Genomic DNA, 19,781 nt, shown 5'->3' on the forward strand with positions numbered 1-19,781 from the left:
CTTGTAGAGATGAAAATAGTGATAGAGTGATTATATTAATAAACCTGATTGATAGTGGTGCTGATACAATTTTCAAAAACTGGTCACAACGATACGCATGAACACACTCATTCCATTATTCTGAGACGTTCGTGTATCGTTCGCGCGTGGAGCCGCCTGGCGTATTTTGACAGCCGCTTTCAATTTTTTGGGTTGAGTTGTTTGTAAAGGGACTATACATCCATGAAACTGTATAGTGTATACTCAATTGCGTAGCTGTCCCGGTCAGATACTAGCGTCACACGGGCTGTAGGCATGGATATGCATATGTATACGCTACGCGGCAAACTCACTGATTCAATATAGTAATTATGTCTCTTGAATCACGGTTCAAATGTAGCAGCGTACGAAATTGCATTGGTGTCGGAGACGCGTGGCGAACGTTAGCTATAATAATCTAATATAATTTAATTTCTAAAATGGTTTCCTGGAAATTCTGCAGGAAAACTGTGCGAAACAAACCAAGCTTTGGTGTACAGACATTTTCCATTCTCGTTCTTACTTATGGGAAATTGGGAATGAACTGTGACTTGATATGAACTGAACTTACATGAGATCTATGATACAGTGATTCTATATATTTTCTTGATTTTCATCCACTGTTGAAATGAATTATGTGTATTATTGACGGCTCCCGTCGACAGTGCTATCTATATTATATTAGAAGTTGTTGACATTCTATATAATATTGTCATATTCACTTAGAAGAATACCGTATCATGCAAGTTGTCTTGTCACTCAATGAGTCAATATCTTTTAACAAGTCACATGTCACCTTTTTTACAGAATTACCACTTATGAATTAATGTAAATATTACCGCAGACTAACAGACCTCTCGAAAGATGGCACATCCTTACCACTACGGGATGATGCAGGGGGGCATGCAGATGATGGGCCCTCCGATGGGAATGCGGCCCCCCGGGATGCCCCAACAAGTCCCTACCGCTCCACCCCCTATGGGTGGTTTGTCTGAAGAAAAATTGCAGGTAAATAAAAGCAATGATGAATCTGGTCTGGTGTATACTTTCCAGGGTTGTAACCGAGTCGCAAGGCTCCAAGTCACAAGTCAATCGTGCTTTTTAAGTTTTGACTCGAGTCGAGTCGCTTTGAATTCAACACCGAGTCAAGTCCGAGTCACAGTACATGTATGTGGACTCTAATCCGAATTCAAGTCATAGGGTTCGCTGTTTATTATTGAGTTCAGCTTCAACTCACTTTTCACACCCTGATTTGATTGCCTCGCATTGGTAATATACGCAGTTGATGCTCATGCTGTTGTGGACAAAGTCTACACTGGACCTGACATTTCTGATCATAATCTGTGTCAGACGCCTTTCTGATTTGTGCTTACAGGAAAAAGCTCGCAAGTGGCAGCAGCTGCAGTCCAAACGTTACTCCGAAAAGAGAAAGTTTGGTTTTGTCGACGCTCAGAAGGAAGACATGCCTCCTGAGCACGTGAGGAAAATTGTGAAGGACCACGGTGACATGACCAACAGGAAATTCAGGCACGACAAAAGAGTCTATCTCGGGTATGATGCAGGAAAAATGTCTTGTCCTTACCTTGTGGCCTTCATATCAGCGGTTCTCCATCGCCAGTCCGTGCCGACCACATTTTTAATTCTCAATTGAAAAATGATACTATTTGGTTGTCCATTAATTAGAGCAAAATGAAACATCAAGCATTATCTCAAGCTAAAAATACTTTTCAAACCACATGACTGTTGATATGCAATGCTCTTGCAGACTATTACCCGTGACGAGTTATATTGATGTTGAAGTGAACCTGAAAATTCCTGGCCGACACTCGTCAGGGGTAATCGTCAGCGATTAGGAGAGAATTGAACAACAAAGTTTTTGAAATTTTATTTTCCCCAAGCTGAGAAGGTTGAGAACCACTGCTCAGGGTTTATAACCCACTGGCTCTGATAGTGGTTTTTTAGCGAGATTTTTCATTACTTGAACGTTGAAATCATAATAATAATCGGCTGCTGCATTATTTGTTTGACAGAGCTCTGAAATACATGCCGCACGCCGTGCTGAAACTGCTGGAGAACATGCCAATGCCTTGGGAGCAGATCCGTGACGTGTCTGTCATCTACCATATCACGGGAGCCATCACGTTCGTTAACGAGATACCGTGGGTGATAGAGCCGGCCTACATCGCGCAGTGGGGGTAAGTTGAATGGTCTTCTATAGAGCCCGACCCAAATCGATTTTTAGAATTGATACCGATAAAACCCGATATTGTCAGCCAATATTGAAAAAATATGGCGTCACGATTAAGGCACATTTCCAAAACTTCGGATCATTTATTTGATCATCATTACGGCGTGCGGCCATCGCTGTGCTTCGACATGAAATAAACTAGAAAGGCTGCATCTGGAAACCTTCAAGCACAGGTGTTCAGGAATAGTATGTCTACTTTACGTATTACTACTCAAAGTACTCAAGTAGGTTTTGCCTACATACACCAATTGCTCAGTTGCTACGATTTTAGGCTACATATATATTCATTTTTCTCACTCTGAACATGTTTATTCAAACAGATGAAGACAGTTTCTAGGCCTGATATACGAGTCTTGAATAAGTCGAATAGAATGTGTCGAGTCTTATGACCCGGTCCAGTCATGAGCAATTACTCGAGTACAAGGTCGAGTCATTTTCCATTTTTAAGAAAATGACTCGAGTCAAATGAAAAATTTCTACTCGAGTCGAGTCATTACAAGTTTACAACCCTGACTCGAGTCAAAGACATATTGCGTCTCTGAGTCTCTCTCGAGCTGAGTCATCACGAGAGTCATTACAACCCTGACCAGTACATAAGAAAATGAATCGAGTCAAGTTGAGTCAACTAAAAATTGCGACTCATTTTGAGTCAACCCTGGAAATCGACTCGATATTATCGCATAATGTATCTGGCTCTAGTCTTTGATTGGCTCGGTTTGTCGGAGACATTATTTGTTGCTCTGTTTCAGAACAATGTGGATTATGATGCGTCGCGAGAAGCGCGATCGTCGGCACTTCAAAAGGATGAGGTTTCCTCCTTTTGACGACGAGGAGCCTCCTTTGGATTATGCCGACAACGTACTGGACGTGGAACCTCTCGAGTCCGTTCAGTTGGATCTGGACCCGGAGGAAGATTCCGCGGTCTTGGAATGGTTTTATGACAATAAACCGCTACAGGATAATTCAAAGTAAGGGTATTGAGCATAACTGGACATTTACAAAATTTTCAGCTTTTCCAAATTAGATTACAATGATAGGTATTACAATCATTGAATTCGCGAAAACTTTGAAATTAAATTTATTTCAGAATCAGAAACAAATGCAGCAAAAATGAACTTTAGTTCATATCAAATCAGAGTTTCTTTCTCATCATCACGAGAATATCAAATGTCGGTACAGTAGGGCTGTTCAAAAATAACCTTTTTACCTGAATCTTGTTGGCTATGTGATTGAATCGTTAGGTTGCCTTAAAAAACGACGCACACCAAATTTGAATTTTCAACCAATATTCGCGGATTTCGTACAGTTTGAAAATTTTAAATTTGCCAAAAAATGCAAAAAAATTTTTTTTTTCAAATTTCACTGCCAACCCCATGAAATTGTTGCGCTGTCTTCAAAAACGATGCAAAACAAGTTTGACTCAATTCCAAGCCGTAGAAGTGGAGTTATTTCAGTTTTTCTTTCACAATTCTGGGATTATCCTTGATCGGTGGATCATCTCAGAATTATCATCGAAAAACTTGAATAATTCCGCTTCTACAGCTTGGAATTGAGTCATATTTGTTTTGCATAGTTTTTTGAAGATGGGGTTGGCAGGAAAATTTGAAAAAAAATTTTTTTGCATTTTCGGGCAAATTCAAAATTTTCAAACTGTACAAAATCCGCGAATATTGGTTGGAATGAATTCAAATTTCGTGTGCGTCGTTTTTCAAGGCAACATAACGATTAAATCACGTAGCCAGCAAGATTCAGGAAAAAAGGTCATTTTTGAACAGCCCTACTGTACAGCAAGCTTGGCTTGTTTCGCACTATACAGTTCTGCTGTAGCATTTTCAGGAAAACCAGACATTCGATTAGATTTGAAACGATAGCATAAAACATTACACAAATCAATTAGAATAGAATTAGCGCGCTGTCCAAGTCTAATTTTGAGTTTCATTATGTATCAGGTCGTAGCTGTAATCCATTTCTGCTCAAAAATTGATACAAAATGTATTCGAACGATAGCCGCCTTTGTTTTTCAGATATGTGAACGGGACGTCTTACAGAAAATGGCACCTGTCCCTGCCGATCGTGTCCACGTTGTATCGTTTGGCTAACCAGCTTCTCACGGACCTTGTCGACGACAACTATTTTTACCTCTTCGACCTGAAGGCCTTTTTCACCTCGAAAGCTCTGAATCAGGCCATTCCCGGAGGACCGAAGTTTGAGCCTCTGGTCAGAGATTCGACCATGCAGTGAGTATGAATTAGATCTGTTTGTGTTTTCTGTTTGTGACAGCGTTTCTAGCTTTTAGATTGATGATTCCCAACTTTTTTACAACGTGGTCCGTTGAGAATTTTGAAAATTCTATCGCCCCTCCCCTATATTTTTCAGCCTATCGGAAAAATTATGCTGACGAGTGTCAGCCGGAAATATTTGGGTTTCTTTCAATATCAATATAGTATTCATTTATATCGTCGCTGGAAAACCAAACTGTGCTGTGTCCATTTTCAGAAATTTTGAGTTTGACCATATAATTTGGACATGAACCAGTTATGTTTTCAATTTACCTTGAAAATTCGAGTTCATACGTCCACTAGAAATTCATAGTTGACAAGCTGGTTTATACAGTAAACAGCAATACAATAAAATTAATAAACATGATAGTCATTACATATTCAGTTATTGTGATAGCTGAGATTGTTTTTGCTCTGACAACGTATTTATTGTTGGTTTGGTGTTGGAAGACAGAAAGTTAACTCAGGAAATGACTTATCGCTGTACTAGTATTCATTTTTAGTTTACTTTTAGTTTATTTTTATTGTAGTAGAGATAGTAGAAAAAAATCCATGGCCCCCAGGTTGGGATCACACTTTTCTAGATAGTTGGGATTCATATCATTGATACGCAGGAACTTTGACGCAATTACTTTACAGAGATGAGGATTGGAACGAATTCAACGACATTAACAAGATCATCATCCGTCAGCAGATTCGAACCGAGTACAAGATCGCTTTCCCGTACCTTTACAATAACCTGCCTAAGTTTGTGCATCTGGCTTGGTGAGTTGAATCACATTATATGAAAAAGTTTTAATTCTCGGATTACGTGTGCTGCTTAGGCCTACTCAATTGGTCAGGAATGGTTTTTCGGAGCACTTCCGTTCATATTCAAAGAGCGGTATAGCATCATCAATCCTTGCTCCTGTTTCAGGTACCACACCCCGAACGTGGTCTTCATCAAGACCGAGGACCCCGATCTCCCGGCGTTCTACTTTGACCCCCTCATCAACCCCATCTCGCATCGGCACAACATCAAGATGTCGGAAATCGAGGGCGAGGAAGATCTGGAAGCTTTCGAGCTGCCGGAATTTGTGCAGCCGTTCCTGCAAGAGAGCCCTCTGTACACGGACAACACGGCTAACGGGATCGCTCTGCTGTGGGCGCCGAGGCCTTTCAACTTGAGGTCTTCTAGGACGAGGAGAGCTGTGGATGTCCCGCTTGTGAAAGCATGGTGAGATATTGGATTCGCGCAAACGTAGGCCTACCAGAAACGAATTTTCTTTGTGATGAGAAGAACACAATTACAAATTGGTATTTCTTTGTGGGCCGCATCATTTTCCTCTGTTGCTCGCATCTGTACTGTTGGGCTGAGATTACAAAGGACACTACTATATTTAAAATCGAAAACCAACCCTCGTTGAAACGCGACTAATTTAAACCTCTCATTAATTAGGGAGTCAATTCCTAAATACAATTGGCATATTGACGGCCGCCAACTCATCCTATTCGAATTGAGTGTCGACGGCCGCATAATTTCTCCACGTAAAGCTTGGTCTTTTGGGAGCCCGAAATGGTTTTTAAGCGTCTCGGTCTTGGCAGTGGTGGGTCATTGCACGTCAAGGCAATATGTCTATTCATATCGGCACATTCTTCTTCTGTGGAATGATATTACCATTGCCGAAGCCGTATAAGCTAGTGAAGAATAGTGATATTGGGCACAGGAGTATATAGCTTACTTGAACAACAACAGCAATATGTTTGAACTGAAATCAATTTCAGCATTTCAACATGCTTTACTGAGCGTTCTTCCCAAATTTCAAATCAGGGGTCGCGTGTTGGTGACCCCTACTATAAGTGTAGGAATGTGTACTCTTAGAGGGGCTACAAAGTCAACAATGACAGCTACACAATTTGGTGATCAGCAATATGCCATAGCGACCATAGGCGCCGACTTCCGAGGCTACGAGGTGGCCCAGCCACCTCGTGACCAAATTTACGCCCAAGTGATTTGTGACCAGTAATTAGTAATCAGGCGAATCGATGCGACCTCGTTAGAGATGTCTTCGATTTCGATACACGTGTGTGCCAGGCGCGTAGCCACGGGCGTTTCGGGGGTCGAACATCCCTATTTGAAACGCGAAACCCCGTCATTTTGAAATGATCGTTAACTCTAATATTCAGTTGCAATTCAATAATGGTGTAATCAGTGTTCCGCGCAGCGGATTTGCCAGAAACGTCTTGTCAATTAGCGAGAAGAATCTGTGATGATATCCCGCTGACATGGTCGCGAAATTAGGTCATTCATTCCCGTGCGCGTGGCAATGTCGCTAGCCTGATTTACCGCGTCTCGATCAAGCCTGGTGGCGCAGGCTTCAACAATCGCAGCTGCAATAGGCCCAGTTCACACTATATCATCGCTTAACTGCGCAATCGCATCTACATTGGCGGCTTCGGCCTGGAGTGCACGATATCATCGCTAGCTATAGCTTCGTGATAGGTAATCGGAGCGCGAAATTGGAGGGATTCATTTGTGCGCAGATTTGTTTCTCTAACATGGCTTTGCCAGTGACATTAATCGGGAAATGTAGCAATACAGCTTAAACACTGATATAATGAGAAAACACCGATATTATGAGAAAACAATTGTCGCGACGAAAGTTACTCAAATATGGTGTCATATTCAAAACCGATTCGAATTGTTTGAACAGGGAACCTTCTACATTCCGATAAACTTGATTGCTGGATGTACTCGTATCGAGAACAGCATTATCGAATATTAAACTATTAGGCATTAGATAGACAGTGGTTTTCTATTGGTAAGATCGCGGCATGCGTCCGGAAGTGGAATTAATTCTAGCCCAGGGGTGGCCAACCCGCGCCCTTAGAAGGAAATTTGTGCGGCCGTCAACACGTAATTCAATTAGTATGCGTTGGCGGCCATCGACATGCAGATTGAATTTACGAATTGACCGATGTACTCCCGAAATGCTTCGCGAACGTAAATCGGGAAATGCATAATGTTTTAATCATCAAACAATTGCCGCGATGCGAGTTGGTCAACGCGAAGCAAGAAACCGCAATTGACAATTGCTGATTGGCTGCGCGATTTCGCGTTTGCAATCATCATGATTGTCTGCTTGAAGCATTCGAGAGTGTTACTTGCAAGGTCAGTGCGTAGTGTATTTCGTTACTCACGCGGGGCATTGCGCGTGAATAATATTGATGCAACTGCAGATTCCGTCGTACGGACTGGTAACGCAAGTCGCAGATACACTTCAAATGATCGTACCGTTTTAAGATTTCATTAAATAACTCGATTGCATGGTTCGATATTAATGAGTGCAGGGCCGATATTAAAACGTCACGCGAATGGTTTAACTCTGCACGCACACCAGCGGCATGCAGTAAAGTGCGTTTTCGTGCGACGATGACGTCATCGTCATAAGACTTCGCCACCTCGTAAAAAAATAAAAGTCGGCGCCTATGATAGCGACCCTCGGCAATATTGCAGCTCAATCAGTGTTATACACCGGGGTTGTAACCGAGTCACAAGTCAATCTCACTTCTATAGTTTGACTCGATTCAGGTCGAGTCATTTTCAGTTCATCACCGAGTCAAGTCCAAGTCAGTGAGTAGAGGGTCGAGTCCGAGTCATAGTGTTGCGTTCACTGTTCCATTTTGAGTTCAATCCATTTCAACCCACTTTTTCAACGCTGTTCGAGTGATTTAGAATGGTTCGCATTCATAATATCATCATTTTCCTCAGTTCTTACAGTTTCTGGCTCTATTTTCCAAGTCCTCGTCCTAGTCTCGAGTCATATGAGGTGGTCCGAGTCATGCACAATAGGGCTCTTCAAAAATGACTTTTTTTCTTAAATCGCACTGGTTACTTGATAAAATTGTTAGGTTACCTAATTTAAGCCTACACACACTAAATTTGGTTCAATTCAAACCAGTAGCCGCATTGCTACAGGAGAAGAAAGTTTCTATTATACAAAAATAAATAACAAAAAATTTGAAACTTTTCTGTTGACGCCGTGAAAGTGTTAGGTTGTCTATAGAAACGATGCTCACCAAATTTGGTTCAATTCCAACCAGTGGAAGCGGAGTTATTGCCGTCGAAAAATTTGGATTGTGAATAAAATAGTATTTACGGTGACCAATTCTTTAGTTATTTATTTATTATAGTTTTGCTCACCGTAAATACTATTTTATTCAAATCAAAATTTTTCGACGGCAATAACTCCGCTTCCACTGGTTGGAATTGAACCAAATTTTGTGTGTAGGCTTAAATTAGGTAACCTAACAATTTTATCAAGTAGCCAGTGCGATTTAAGAAAAAAAGTCATTTTTGAAGAGCCCTAATGCACAATGACACGAGTAGGCCTACAAGTCGAGTCTATACACAAAATGACTCGAGTCGAGTCATTTAACAGATTTGAAAAAATGACTCCAGTCGAGTGGAGTCGCCAAAAAATCATGACTCGAGTCATTACAACCGTGCTATACACAGGAGTGTCGTTTTCATGAACGCAGGTAGCCTTGTCCCACATACAACTTGTATTTGGTGGGGTGACGCAGGCGATCACGCTTGATTTTATTACATTGTAGGAAAACTATCGCTAATGCGGAAACTTTTTTCAGGTACCGAGAACATTGTCCCGCCGGACAACCTGTCAAGGTGCGCGTGTCGTACCAAAAGCTGCTCAAATGCTACGTGCTCAACGCTCTGAAACACAGACCCCCGAAAGCGCAGAAAAAGCGGTGAGCTTGTAAAATGTCTTCTGTTTTTCCTAAATTTTGACTCGTTGTTGTGGTTGCCGTAGATATTTGTTCCGCTCGTTCAAGGCTACCAAGTTCTTCCAATCGACCAAGCTTGACTGGGTGGAAGTAGGCCTTCAAGTGGCCAGACAGGTTAGTTGAAAAGATTTCCTATTTTGTGGTCTACTTGCCGGGTAACTCCGTTTCAAATGAGCAAATTTTTATCAGACTTGCACACAAGTGATGGGTTTCTATCATGGTTGTAACCAAGTCACAAGGTTCTGAGTCGCAAGTCAGTCTCTCTTTTAGTTTTGATTCTAGTCATTTTCAATTCACCGTCGGGTAAAGTCCGAGTCAGCTGGTACCAGGTCGAGTCCGAGTCGTACTGCTTTGACTCCGAGTCCAAGTCATTATATGTTCACTATCTAGTTTTCAGTTCAATCCACTCTTTTCAACTCTGCACTAGTGATATGTAATGGCTCGCATTCATGATATATAGTAATACACATGAAGACAGTTTCTAGCCCTATTTTCAAGTATGAGGACTGACAGACGAAATACAAATCATGTGGTGACTTTACCATTCTTCGAAATTACAATAAAATGTCTGTCTCGGCTGTCCTGGTCTCGAGTCATATGTCTTGCTTCGAGTCGTGCACAATGAGTACAAGTCGAGTCAATACAAAAAATGACTCAAGTAAAGTCGAGTCATGTCTCGAGTCATTACAACCCTGGTTTCTGTAGAACTTGGCACGTCTTCTTTTATTTGAATAGTATATTCATATTGAAATGAACCCGAATATTTTCGGCTGACACTCGCCAGGGGTGATCGTCTTCAACTAGTAGAGAATTGGAGAGAACATTGTATATCGACAATCGTATCACAAAATATGACGTTACCAGCATGAAATTAGATCTCAAATAAGAGAGCGTTCAATATGAATATACTATTCAATTGTATATTGAAGTTCTATAGCTCCAAGAAGCTCTTCTTTTATCTGTATGGAGAACTTCAAAATGTATTTTCAAATTCGCCCTGACCACTGAATTATTCCCTCAAAATTGTGTTTCTAGATGTTAATATTCTGTGGTGATTTTCATAAAATCCGCATTGTTAACTACGTGAAGTCCTATGTCCTCTTACTGTACTGGGACATTCAAAATATGCGCTTCCGTTTCTCGGAAGCTGAAATTTAACGATACCTCCACAATGGGCCAAACTTTTATTGTATTTCAGGGCTACAACATGCTGAACCTGTTGATTCACCGAAAGAACCTCAACTACCTGCATTTGGATTACAATTTCAACTTGAAACCGGTCAAGACGTTGACCACCAAGGAACGTAAGAAGTCCCGTTTCGGAAACGCGTTCCATCTGTGCAGGGAGGTTCTGCGTTTGACAAAGCTGATCGTGGACAGCCACGTTCAGTTCAGGCTCGGAAACGTGGATTGCTATCAGGTTGGTGGGCTGGGACTGATTCAGGCTAGATTGTTATCTCCAGACCAGAGGCTGGTAGCAACAAAGGAATTTTGAAAGTACTCAAGTATATTTTGCGATCTTACACTACTTAAGCGTCTGTGTTTTTAGGCCATGTTTTATATTTCGTAAATTATATTATAAATTGAATTAAAAATGATAGTTTAAATCATTTTTTTTAATTACAAAAAATTTCAATCGAACCCTAAAACTTGAATTAATAAGAATAGAATTGAAGATAAATTAAATTTCGATGAACCAAATCAATTTTTGAAGGTAATAGGAAGGAATTGAATTTTAGTACTGAAGTATCTTTTTGGCTTCTTGCACTACCTGAGTGGCTGTGTTTGCAAACTACTTCCATGTCTACTTTAAGAGACAATTTTTTGTAAACAAAGCTAATTACTTGTAACATATATTTTGTATAGTAGAACTTATGTCTATGTTTTGGAAACTGTCAGACTTCATATTCCACTTCCGCCTGAAATAGTTTGAATGTTGTTTCATATTGAATATTTTCGGCTGACACTCAGGGGTGGGCCCTAAGTTCTGTGCCTCCAGGAAGCTCTTGAAATAGTTTATGTTTGCAACAGTTAAAAATGATGCCGTTAATTGTACTCGAGCACCAACGCTAACTATTTGACTACCTCTGTTTTCATGATACATTCCTACTCTGTACGTGACGCTGCATCTCCTTTTTTTTAGCTCGCCGACGGCTTGCAGTACATTTTCGCCCACGTCGGACAGCTCACGGGGATGTACCGATACAAGTACAAGCTGATGCGACAGATTCGAATGTGCAAGGACTTGAAACACGTCATCTATTATCGATTTAACACGGTGGGGGAGACGTGCGTAGATTGTTTAGAATGGATGTATTTATTTGGTACTAGGACACAATACCAGCCAGTCCCTCCCTAATTCCCAGATTCATTTGGATTTGAATGTCTTTTTAATGAATGGAACAATTAATATCTGGTTGCAATCCTGATTTGGTTTGTAATAAATACTAATCTGTGCTGAAAATCCAGAATTGGGGAGGGGCCGGTTAGTTCTGTGGCGTGCTTGAGTTTTTTTTTACGATTGTGTATTGTCGCTATGGAATCATTGTAGCTTATGTCCAATTTACATATTTTGAAAGAATTAACTTTATGTCGAATAAAGTTTATGTAAAGTTTTCATTTTCTCTCGGTAATATGTAGGGTTTAGAGCAATGTGACAAATACAAACATGGCTAGATATGGAAATACGAAAACTTTACGAAAACTCACTTTTCTATCAATTTACAATTCGTTAGTATGTTCACATTGAAATGAACCCTGACGGCTGATACTCGTCAGGGGTAATTGTCATCAACTAGTAGAGAATGGGAAAGAACATTGTATATCAACAATTGTATCAGAAAATATGACGTGACTGACTTGCTGGCTTTTACTTTCGGAACAATCGAGGCGAAGAGAGCGCTTAAGCTCATTGTAACCTACTATTTTTAGACGACACACTTCCATCCTTATTAATTGTTTTTCGCGAGACGAGATGTAATTTCTCTTTATCTTATGGCAGGGGCCTGTCGGAAAAGGGCCGGGGTGCGGTATTTGGGCCCCAGGCTGGAGAGTGTGGATCTTCTTTCTCCGCGGAATCACTCCGCTCTTGGAGCGATGGCTCGGAAACCTGCTGGCGAGACAGTTCGAAGGTCGTCACACAAAGGTGAGGGAATTGACTTTCATACAAGTTTTTGCGATTTCAGTCTTATTTTAATCTGGGTTTTGAAAATCTAATTTTGAACATAGCTATAACCCGAATTCAAAAACTATGTGCGGTTATTCTAATTCTGATCTAATTTAAAGAAGTATGTTGCTATAATTCTAATTCTAATGTAATTTTAAGAAACTCTAGCAATATAATTCCAATCTAATTTTGAAAAAAGCTGTGTAGCTATCATTCTAATCCCAATTAAATTTTGAAAAAAAATAATCGTAGTTGAGCAACTGTGCTATGTATACAGCGTCACTGACTCGAATATTCTTTTCAGGGCGTTGCCAAAACAGTCACCAAGCAGCGAGTCGAGTCGCATTTCGACCTGGAACTGCGAGCGTCGGTCATGCACGACATCATCGACATGATGCCCGAGGGCATCAAGCAGAACAAGGCCCGCGCCATACTGCAGCATCTCAGCGAGGCCTGGCGCTGCTGGAAGGCCAACATTCCGTGGAAAGTCCCGGGGCTGCCCACCCCGATCGAGAACATGATCTTGCGCTACGTCAAGGCAAAGGCGGACTGGTGGACCAACACGGCGCATTACAACAGGGAGAGAATCAGACGTGGCGCCACCGTGGACAAGACGGTTTGTAAGAAGAACTTGGGACGGCTGACCAGGCTTTATTTGAAGGCGGAACAGGAGAGGCAGCATAATTACTTGAAGGTGGGTGAAGTACAAGTTGATTTTAGGGGGCGAATGGTTATTCTGTCTTTATGTATCTTTAAACGTCATTTGTTTGTGTTTTGATCGAGATTTATACATTCATATTTTTTCAAATTTTGAGATCCATTTTTCAAATGTATAAAAAACAATTTTGTCGAATTTTCCTTTTTTTTCAGCAATATCCTGGCCATGTATATGTTTGTCACATTGTTTCGAAGTTGAACACGGCCAAGATATAATTGACATAAAAATTGATTTTCTCAAAATGTGTAAAATAATCCCGCAGAGACGATATGCTTGTTATTCTCATGCTGATAAGATAGACTGCAGATTCTCTATGAACTGTTCAAACTTCGTTTTTGTTGAATTTCTTTGCAAATTCAGTGATTCTAATTCTAATAAATTTTAGGAAAAACTATGCACGGTAAATATAAATCTAATTATAATCCAATTAGGAAAAGCTAAAAATTTTTGGAAAAGTGTTCAAACTTAGTTTCTGTTGTATTTCTTTTGCGAATTCAGTGATTCTAATTCTAACCCAAATTGGAAAAGCTGAACATTTTCTAGTTCCAGTACTTATTGTATTATGCTACATTCAATGTTGACCGTTCTATCTTCAAATGTACGCTATATAAATCCTTCAATACATCTTTGTCTTTAACCCTACTCCCGCGGTCGGCCTCGAGTCCAAATTTTAGCGCTCTTACGAAAAAGATCATAAAATCCGAACTGTGGGACTTGAATCAACACCCAATATATCGTTGCAAGCAGGAAACAGCTGCCTAACCCACTGAGCTACTTGGATTGATCAGTCGAGAGAGCTGATACCGCTATTGGAAGAAGTGTTTCAGGTTTTGAAAAATTAGAAGAGAATTTTGTTACTGAATTTCCCACTACGTCATACACAGACGCTCTCGGGGTGAAATCATCGCCTGACTGATTTCACAGCAATATCACCTTTCTAAAATGTCCTGAGTGAGCTTCACACCGTAACACAGTCGAGTGTGAAGGCCGTTTATGTAACACGTGCTCAACGTCGCGCATCTTGCAAACTAGGCTCATACACGCGGCGCGCGTTGTTTTGATAGTCTGGCCGTCACAATATCATTGTATGTAATCGGTAATCGCCTATCAATCAGTTGTACGGTTTATTGCTATGCGTTGAAATAAACCTTGCTCTTTGAACAACAACAGATGAATCCATGGTGGTTGAATTGACAGGTAGTGATAACCTGCAACACCTACCTACATGCTTCCTCAGGCACAGCTATGCCGTCAATATGGTTTATTGTGTATCGCATGCGCATCGCAGCATATATATTCAAGTAAAACGATATATTTACGCTTGGCACAATACAATATATTTCAATCACAAGTGGAATATTGACAAACTACACTGCTCAAGGATAGAATGAAGGCTTCGTATGGAAGGATGTGAAACATTGACGTCTTATATTGTTACAGAGATAGACCCCGCATACACTGCAATAAAATTTTGTCAATTTTGTTGCCAGAGTGACACCAACTTTTTTCGCCTCTTGTAGACGAACATAGCAATAGTGACACCTTCTTCTCATAGCTGCTGTGCATATCGGCATGTGCGGTAAAGACATATCGAGCCTCATTTCATTAGGACCTATCTGTGGTGGCAGGCTCCTTCTGGGTCTGATTGCTTGTGATTGGTGCGATGTAACCAGGGCATTGATCAGATTCAGCCGAAATTTGATACCATCTGATTTGGTGGCACTGACATTTTCAAACATTACGCGGGCGTTGTGGACAGAAACCTCGAGCAGATACGAAAATAGTTTACGGTACCAGACTCGTGATTTTCGGCCTACGCCGTAATATTTTCGCATCTGGTCGAATCCGTCCACGCCGCCCATGAATTTGTTATAATCTTTTATTACTTGTGGACATGGCACCTCCACCGATTGCCTTCCCGCCCCACGTCTCTTTACATTTGCCATTTCCCCTCCCGCCCCATGAATGGTAGACATAACATAGACGGGCCGATTGTCACACCAGGCATAACACAATATGCCTTCGTCTGACAATCGCCAGTCTAAGTCCCCCCTTTTTGCCTTTCTAGGGCCGGTTTTTTGCATTAGAATTTCCTTGGGAAATCCTTTACGGGATGATCGCACCGTTCCACATGCATAAACTCCCTTTTCTTTCAGGAGTTTCAATAGGGCAGGACTCGTATAGTAATTGTCCATATAGAGGTGTTTCCCTACGTGGAGGAATTCATCCATGAGGGCGAGAACTACAGCACCAGAAAGCCCATACTCTGCCGAAACGGGAGCGGAAATCGGGTCTTTACCGACATACACTTGAAAATTAGACACATAAGAAGTTGAAGACTCTGCCAATACCCAAACCTTTATTCCAAATCTAGTTCTTTTAGCCGGAAGGAATTGGCGAAAACCTACACGGCCTTTGAATGCTATCATAGATTCGTCGACTGACATATCTTGTCCAGGATTATATTTACGGAGACAGTTGTATCTAATCATCTCCATAAATGGCCGAATCTTTTTCAATTTATCGGTTTGGGTGCGGGCAGAACCTTCTCTTGCCGTCGTCTGTGCCGACGAGCAAGGGCCTTGGTCAGGTGAGGGATCGGGATCAGAGAAGTACAGATGGCGGTAAATTTGGAAAAAACGGTCACGGGACATTGTTCTTCCGAAATTCGGGCAACTTATCAAGAAGCAGGCATCGCTCCAATACATTTCCATATCGGGAAGTTTCAATATGCCCATTGCAAGTACCATTCCGATGAAACACTTCACCTCGGTAATATTGACATCTTTCCATGCTACCATATGGCTTTTTTTAGCAGGGGGCTCCCCACTGGCCGATCTCTTTCTTTGTCGCAGTGTTTCTTTCCGACGGTAGTTCTGATTTGTTTTATCCGTTATATGACGAAATACCTCTTCAGAAAATATTTCCAAAAAACACTCAATTTCAGTTGGATTTTGCCTCAACCTGCGACTCGCTACCGAAGCTGTACCAGTAAACTGTTGCCTGTTTACGGAAGGTACTGGTGAGGGCTGTCTCCAAGTAAACTGCTGTTGTTGTCTACGGGTGTTGGAATCTCGAGAAGTCCCGGGACGCGACTCCGTCCGCTGTCTAGCCGTTTGTTGCGAGGAAATAGGGTCAGGTGACGTGGCTTGAGTTGGTATGTCCTGAAGGAGTGTGGGCGTTGGCTGTCGGTCGCTCGCCTCTGAATCGTCAAGAGTGTCACCTTCAAAATCGGCACCTCTCTCCATGTCTTCAATACGCATCTCCTCTCGACTCAAAACAACATCTTCAACTCGTTCACTGTCATTTTCACCGTCACTGTCATATTCGATAACAGTGTCGTCACTTTCGGCATTCAGAACTCTATCCAACAATTCAAGCGCTGTAATATTTCTTTTTGTCATGACGCCGAATCTTTCACATCTCAGTCTACTATGAATGACACTTCGCAGATCAGGTAAAATACATCTGTTTGGATCCGCCACTCACCTGGCAAACTGCCTAAAACTATGTGTATTCGACTTGATTGATACCAGCTGCACGCGTAATTAGGCTGCAACAGGCCGATCGCAGGCTAGTTGGGTGTAATCAACAACTATTCGTGGAAAACCGCGATGTCTACAACGGCGATACAAGATTTATGTCACGGGCGTTCATTCTCGTGAACGGCACAGATTTTTCTGAACTTCACAAGCATTTTAATCGAACAATGCGATAGTGAAATATGTTATCTATAGCTCATTGTATGCGCATTGACAATACCTATTCATAAATTGCAATTGTGACCCTTTATGGCCACTAAAACGCAAGATATCTTCATATGATTGATGCGTGTTTGTAAAAAACTGAGCATGGATCCTATAGGATCCACCCGCGGCCAAAGGGTTAAAGACCACAACTATACAAGTATACAATAACAGTGTATCTCTACTAATATTCAATACTTTTGTGAACCGCATTTCGCGTGCTGCGTCTAATCAATTATTTTTGGGGGTGTGAATAAATTGTGTCTCTGTCCAGGACGGCCCATACATCACAGCGGAAGAGGCTGTCGCAGTTTACACGACCACCGTCCATTGGCTCGAGAGCCGAAGGTTTTCGCCGATACCTTTCCCGCCGCTGAGTTACAAACACGACACCAAGCTGCTCATTCTGGCTTTGGAGCGTTTGAAGGAAGCTTACAGGTGAGACCGTCTTGAATTTTTGTGACGATGAAATTCTGGACTGTCCCACTTTTCAGCGTGAAGAGTCGTCTCAACCAATCGCAACGCGAGGAACTGGGCTTGATCGAACAGGCCTACGACAATCCGCACGAAGCCTTGTCCAGAATCAAACGTCATTTGCTGACGCAAAGAGCATTCAAAGAGGTAAGGAGAAGGGATGAACAGAGCCTATAATATCGGGTCATTATTACACTTTTTTCTAATCAATTTTAAAATGCTGAAATAAATGGTCTGGAGTTTTGGAAATGTGCCTTGAAGCTAGATGCCGCATCTTTTGACTATCGGCCAAATATATCGACGATTTTAGTCAAGGTGCTAGTTATTGGCTGTATTTATGAATAGTGTCTTCTGTTATTTTAATTTTTGATTCCTATTTAAGTGCGGGATCGAATTCATGGACCTGTACAGTCATCTGGTGCCTGTCTACGATGTGGAACCACTGGAGAAAATCACAGACGCTTACCTGGACCAGTATCTGTGGTACGAATCGGACAAGCGACGGCTGTTCCCACCTTGGATCAAGCCCGCCGATACAGAACCTCCTCCGTTGTTGACATATAAGTGGTGCCAAGGTGCGGATTTTGATTCGATTAGGAACGTGTCAAATGGAAATTTTGGTCAATTTTTTATTGCTTAGAGGTGGCTAGATGCAGCCTTTCTGGGTTATTTCATCTCCAAGAGTAGCAATGATTATAAAAGCTGTCCAAATAAATGCTCTGAAGTTTTAGAAATGTGCCTTAAGCTAGATGCCATAAGTTTTGAATATCGACTGAATATATGGCTTTAAAAATAAAGTCAATCCTAGGATCTATATATAGTTATTTTGGTACAGGGACAATTTCAATCGTAAAATTGAAATTCATTGAAATGAATTCAATCCTCGGAATTATTAGAGCTTCCTGTATGTTAATCTAAATACCTAGCTGTTAGGAACAAGTTTTAGTATGCAGACTGCACTGTAGAAATTGCTGAATTAGTTGTACCTGGCCCAAGATAACTTAGTTATTGTAGCCTTGTAGGCTTCGGTTGTACCTTATATTCGTAGTACTGCTTGCCGTGTGACACCGGTTATGATTATATTTTTCATTTTCCAGGAATCAACAATCTGCAAGATGTCTGGGAAACGGGTGAAGGCGAATGCAACGTCATGATGGAGACGAGATTTGAGAAGCTGTACGAAAAGATTGACTTGACGCTGCTGAACAGGTTCGAATGAAAATAGGAATCTTTTAGATTGTTGGCGATCCTTCATTTTCAAAATATAGTCCCTGATTCTGAATTCTGATTGTGATTAGACTTTGGACCTTGGTTTCATTTATTAGGACTTCATAACAGTATGGATGATGTGGAGTAGTATCATGTACAAAGCTTCTTGGAAGTGCAGAACTTCAATACACAATTGATGATATCATATTCCCTCTGTGACAGTGTTATAGCCTTGAAATAATTTCCTTTTTCAGACTGTTGCGTTTGATTGTGGATCACAACATCGCCGATTACATGACTGCCAAGAACAACATCGTCATCAATTATAAAGACATGAATCACACCAACTCGTACGGGATCATCAGGGGATTGCAATTTTCTTCCTTCATCGTGCAGTATTACGGACTGGTGTTGGATTTACTGGTGCTGGGATTGCAGGTAGAATTTATAACTAGGCCTAGACCAATTCCTGTTTTAAATTACTTTACAAACACTATTTTTGATTGAGTCGGAATTTATGACTTGCTCTTCAACTTTAGTACTGTAATAAATATGTATACAATATTGAATTGTATTATGAGGTTCTGTACCGAAAATAAAATATGGAATTGAACAAATTCACTGTTTTGGAGAGGAATGTGTCTACGTGCTTGAAAATTTCTTCCTTTTGCAGCGAGCCAGCGAGATCGCCGGCCCCCCGCAAATGCCAAACGACTTCCTCACATTCCAAAGTACGGCGACGGAATCGAGCCATCCGATACGCCTCTATTCCAGATACGTCGACAAAATACACATGTTTTTCAGGTGAGTGAATTTCCCATTTTTTCAGCCAATTTTATTTCAGGTTTTATCACCCTATTTTCATTAAGATCTTTTTTGTCCCATTTTTGTTCCGGTTTTTAACCCCCCCATTTTCATTTCAGGTTTTCGGCGGAAGAAGCCCGGGACTTGATCCAGCGTTATCTGACGGAGCACCCGGACCCCAACAACGAGAACATTGTCGGCTATAACAACAAGAAATGCTGGCCCCGGGACGCCAGGATGAGACTGATGAAGCACGACGTCAATCTGTGAGCGCGATGAAACAGATTATATTTTTTTTTATCAACTAATTGACAATTGCTACAAGAAAGAATAT

General features: G+C 41.3%; 1 protein-coding gene across 1 annotated transcript in view; it reads left to right on the forward strand.

Annotated features, from left to right (window-relative positions):
- The first annotated feature begins 798 nt into the window (after nucleotides 1-798).
- Nucleotides 799-19,781, forward strand: part of LOC145437741 (pre-mRNA-processing-splicing factor 8) — a 34,019-nt gene continuing 15,036 nt past the window's right edge. Inside the window, exons 1-20 of the mRNA XM_080315026.1 lie at nucleotides 799-1,026; nucleotides 1,394-1,569; nucleotides 2,049-2,213; nucleotides 3,016-3,234; nucleotides 4,291-4,503; nucleotides 5,185-5,310; nucleotides 5,462-5,761; nucleotides 9,175-9,294; nucleotides 9,357-9,444; nucleotides 10,529-10,750; nucleotides 11,474-11,608; nucleotides 12,332-12,475; nucleotides 12,801-13,190; nucleotides 17,235-17,398; nucleotides 17,455-17,581; nucleotides 17,817-18,009; nucleotides 18,532-18,643; nucleotides 18,898-19,081; nucleotides 19,317-19,447; nucleotides 19,567-19,713. Coding sequence (XP_080171152.1) covers nucleotides 883-1,026; nucleotides 1,394-1,569; nucleotides 2,049-2,213; nucleotides 3,016-3,234; nucleotides 4,291-4,503; nucleotides 5,185-5,310; nucleotides 5,462-5,761; nucleotides 9,175-9,294; nucleotides 9,357-9,444; nucleotides 10,529-10,750; nucleotides 11,474-11,608; nucleotides 12,332-12,475; nucleotides 12,801-13,190; nucleotides 17,235-17,398; nucleotides 17,455-17,581; nucleotides 17,817-18,009; nucleotides 18,532-18,643; nucleotides 18,898-19,081; nucleotides 19,317-19,447; nucleotides 19,567-19,713 — 3,500 coding nt within the window. The 5' untranslated portion in view covers nucleotides 799-882. The remainder of the gene's footprint in view (nucleotides 1,027-1,393; nucleotides 1,570-2,048; nucleotides 2,214-3,015; nucleotides 3,235-4,290; nucleotides 4,504-5,184; nucleotides 5,311-5,461; nucleotides 5,762-9,174; nucleotides 9,295-9,356; nucleotides 9,445-10,528; nucleotides 10,751-11,473; nucleotides 11,609-12,331; nucleotides 12,476-12,800; nucleotides 13,191-17,234; nucleotides 17,399-17,454; nucleotides 17,582-17,816; nucleotides 18,010-18,531; nucleotides 18,644-18,897; nucleotides 19,082-19,316; nucleotides 19,448-19,566; nucleotides 19,714-19,781) is intronic.

The sequence above is a fragment of the Botryllus schlosseri genome, chromosome 4, assembly GCF_051294905.1.
Source record: "Botryllus schlosseri isolate E-star chromosome 4, Bs_hap1, whole genome shotgun sequence".
Taxonomy (NCBI): domain Eukaryota; kingdom Metazoa; phylum Chordata; class Ascidiacea; order Stolidobranchia; family Styelidae; genus Botryllus; species Botryllus schlosseri.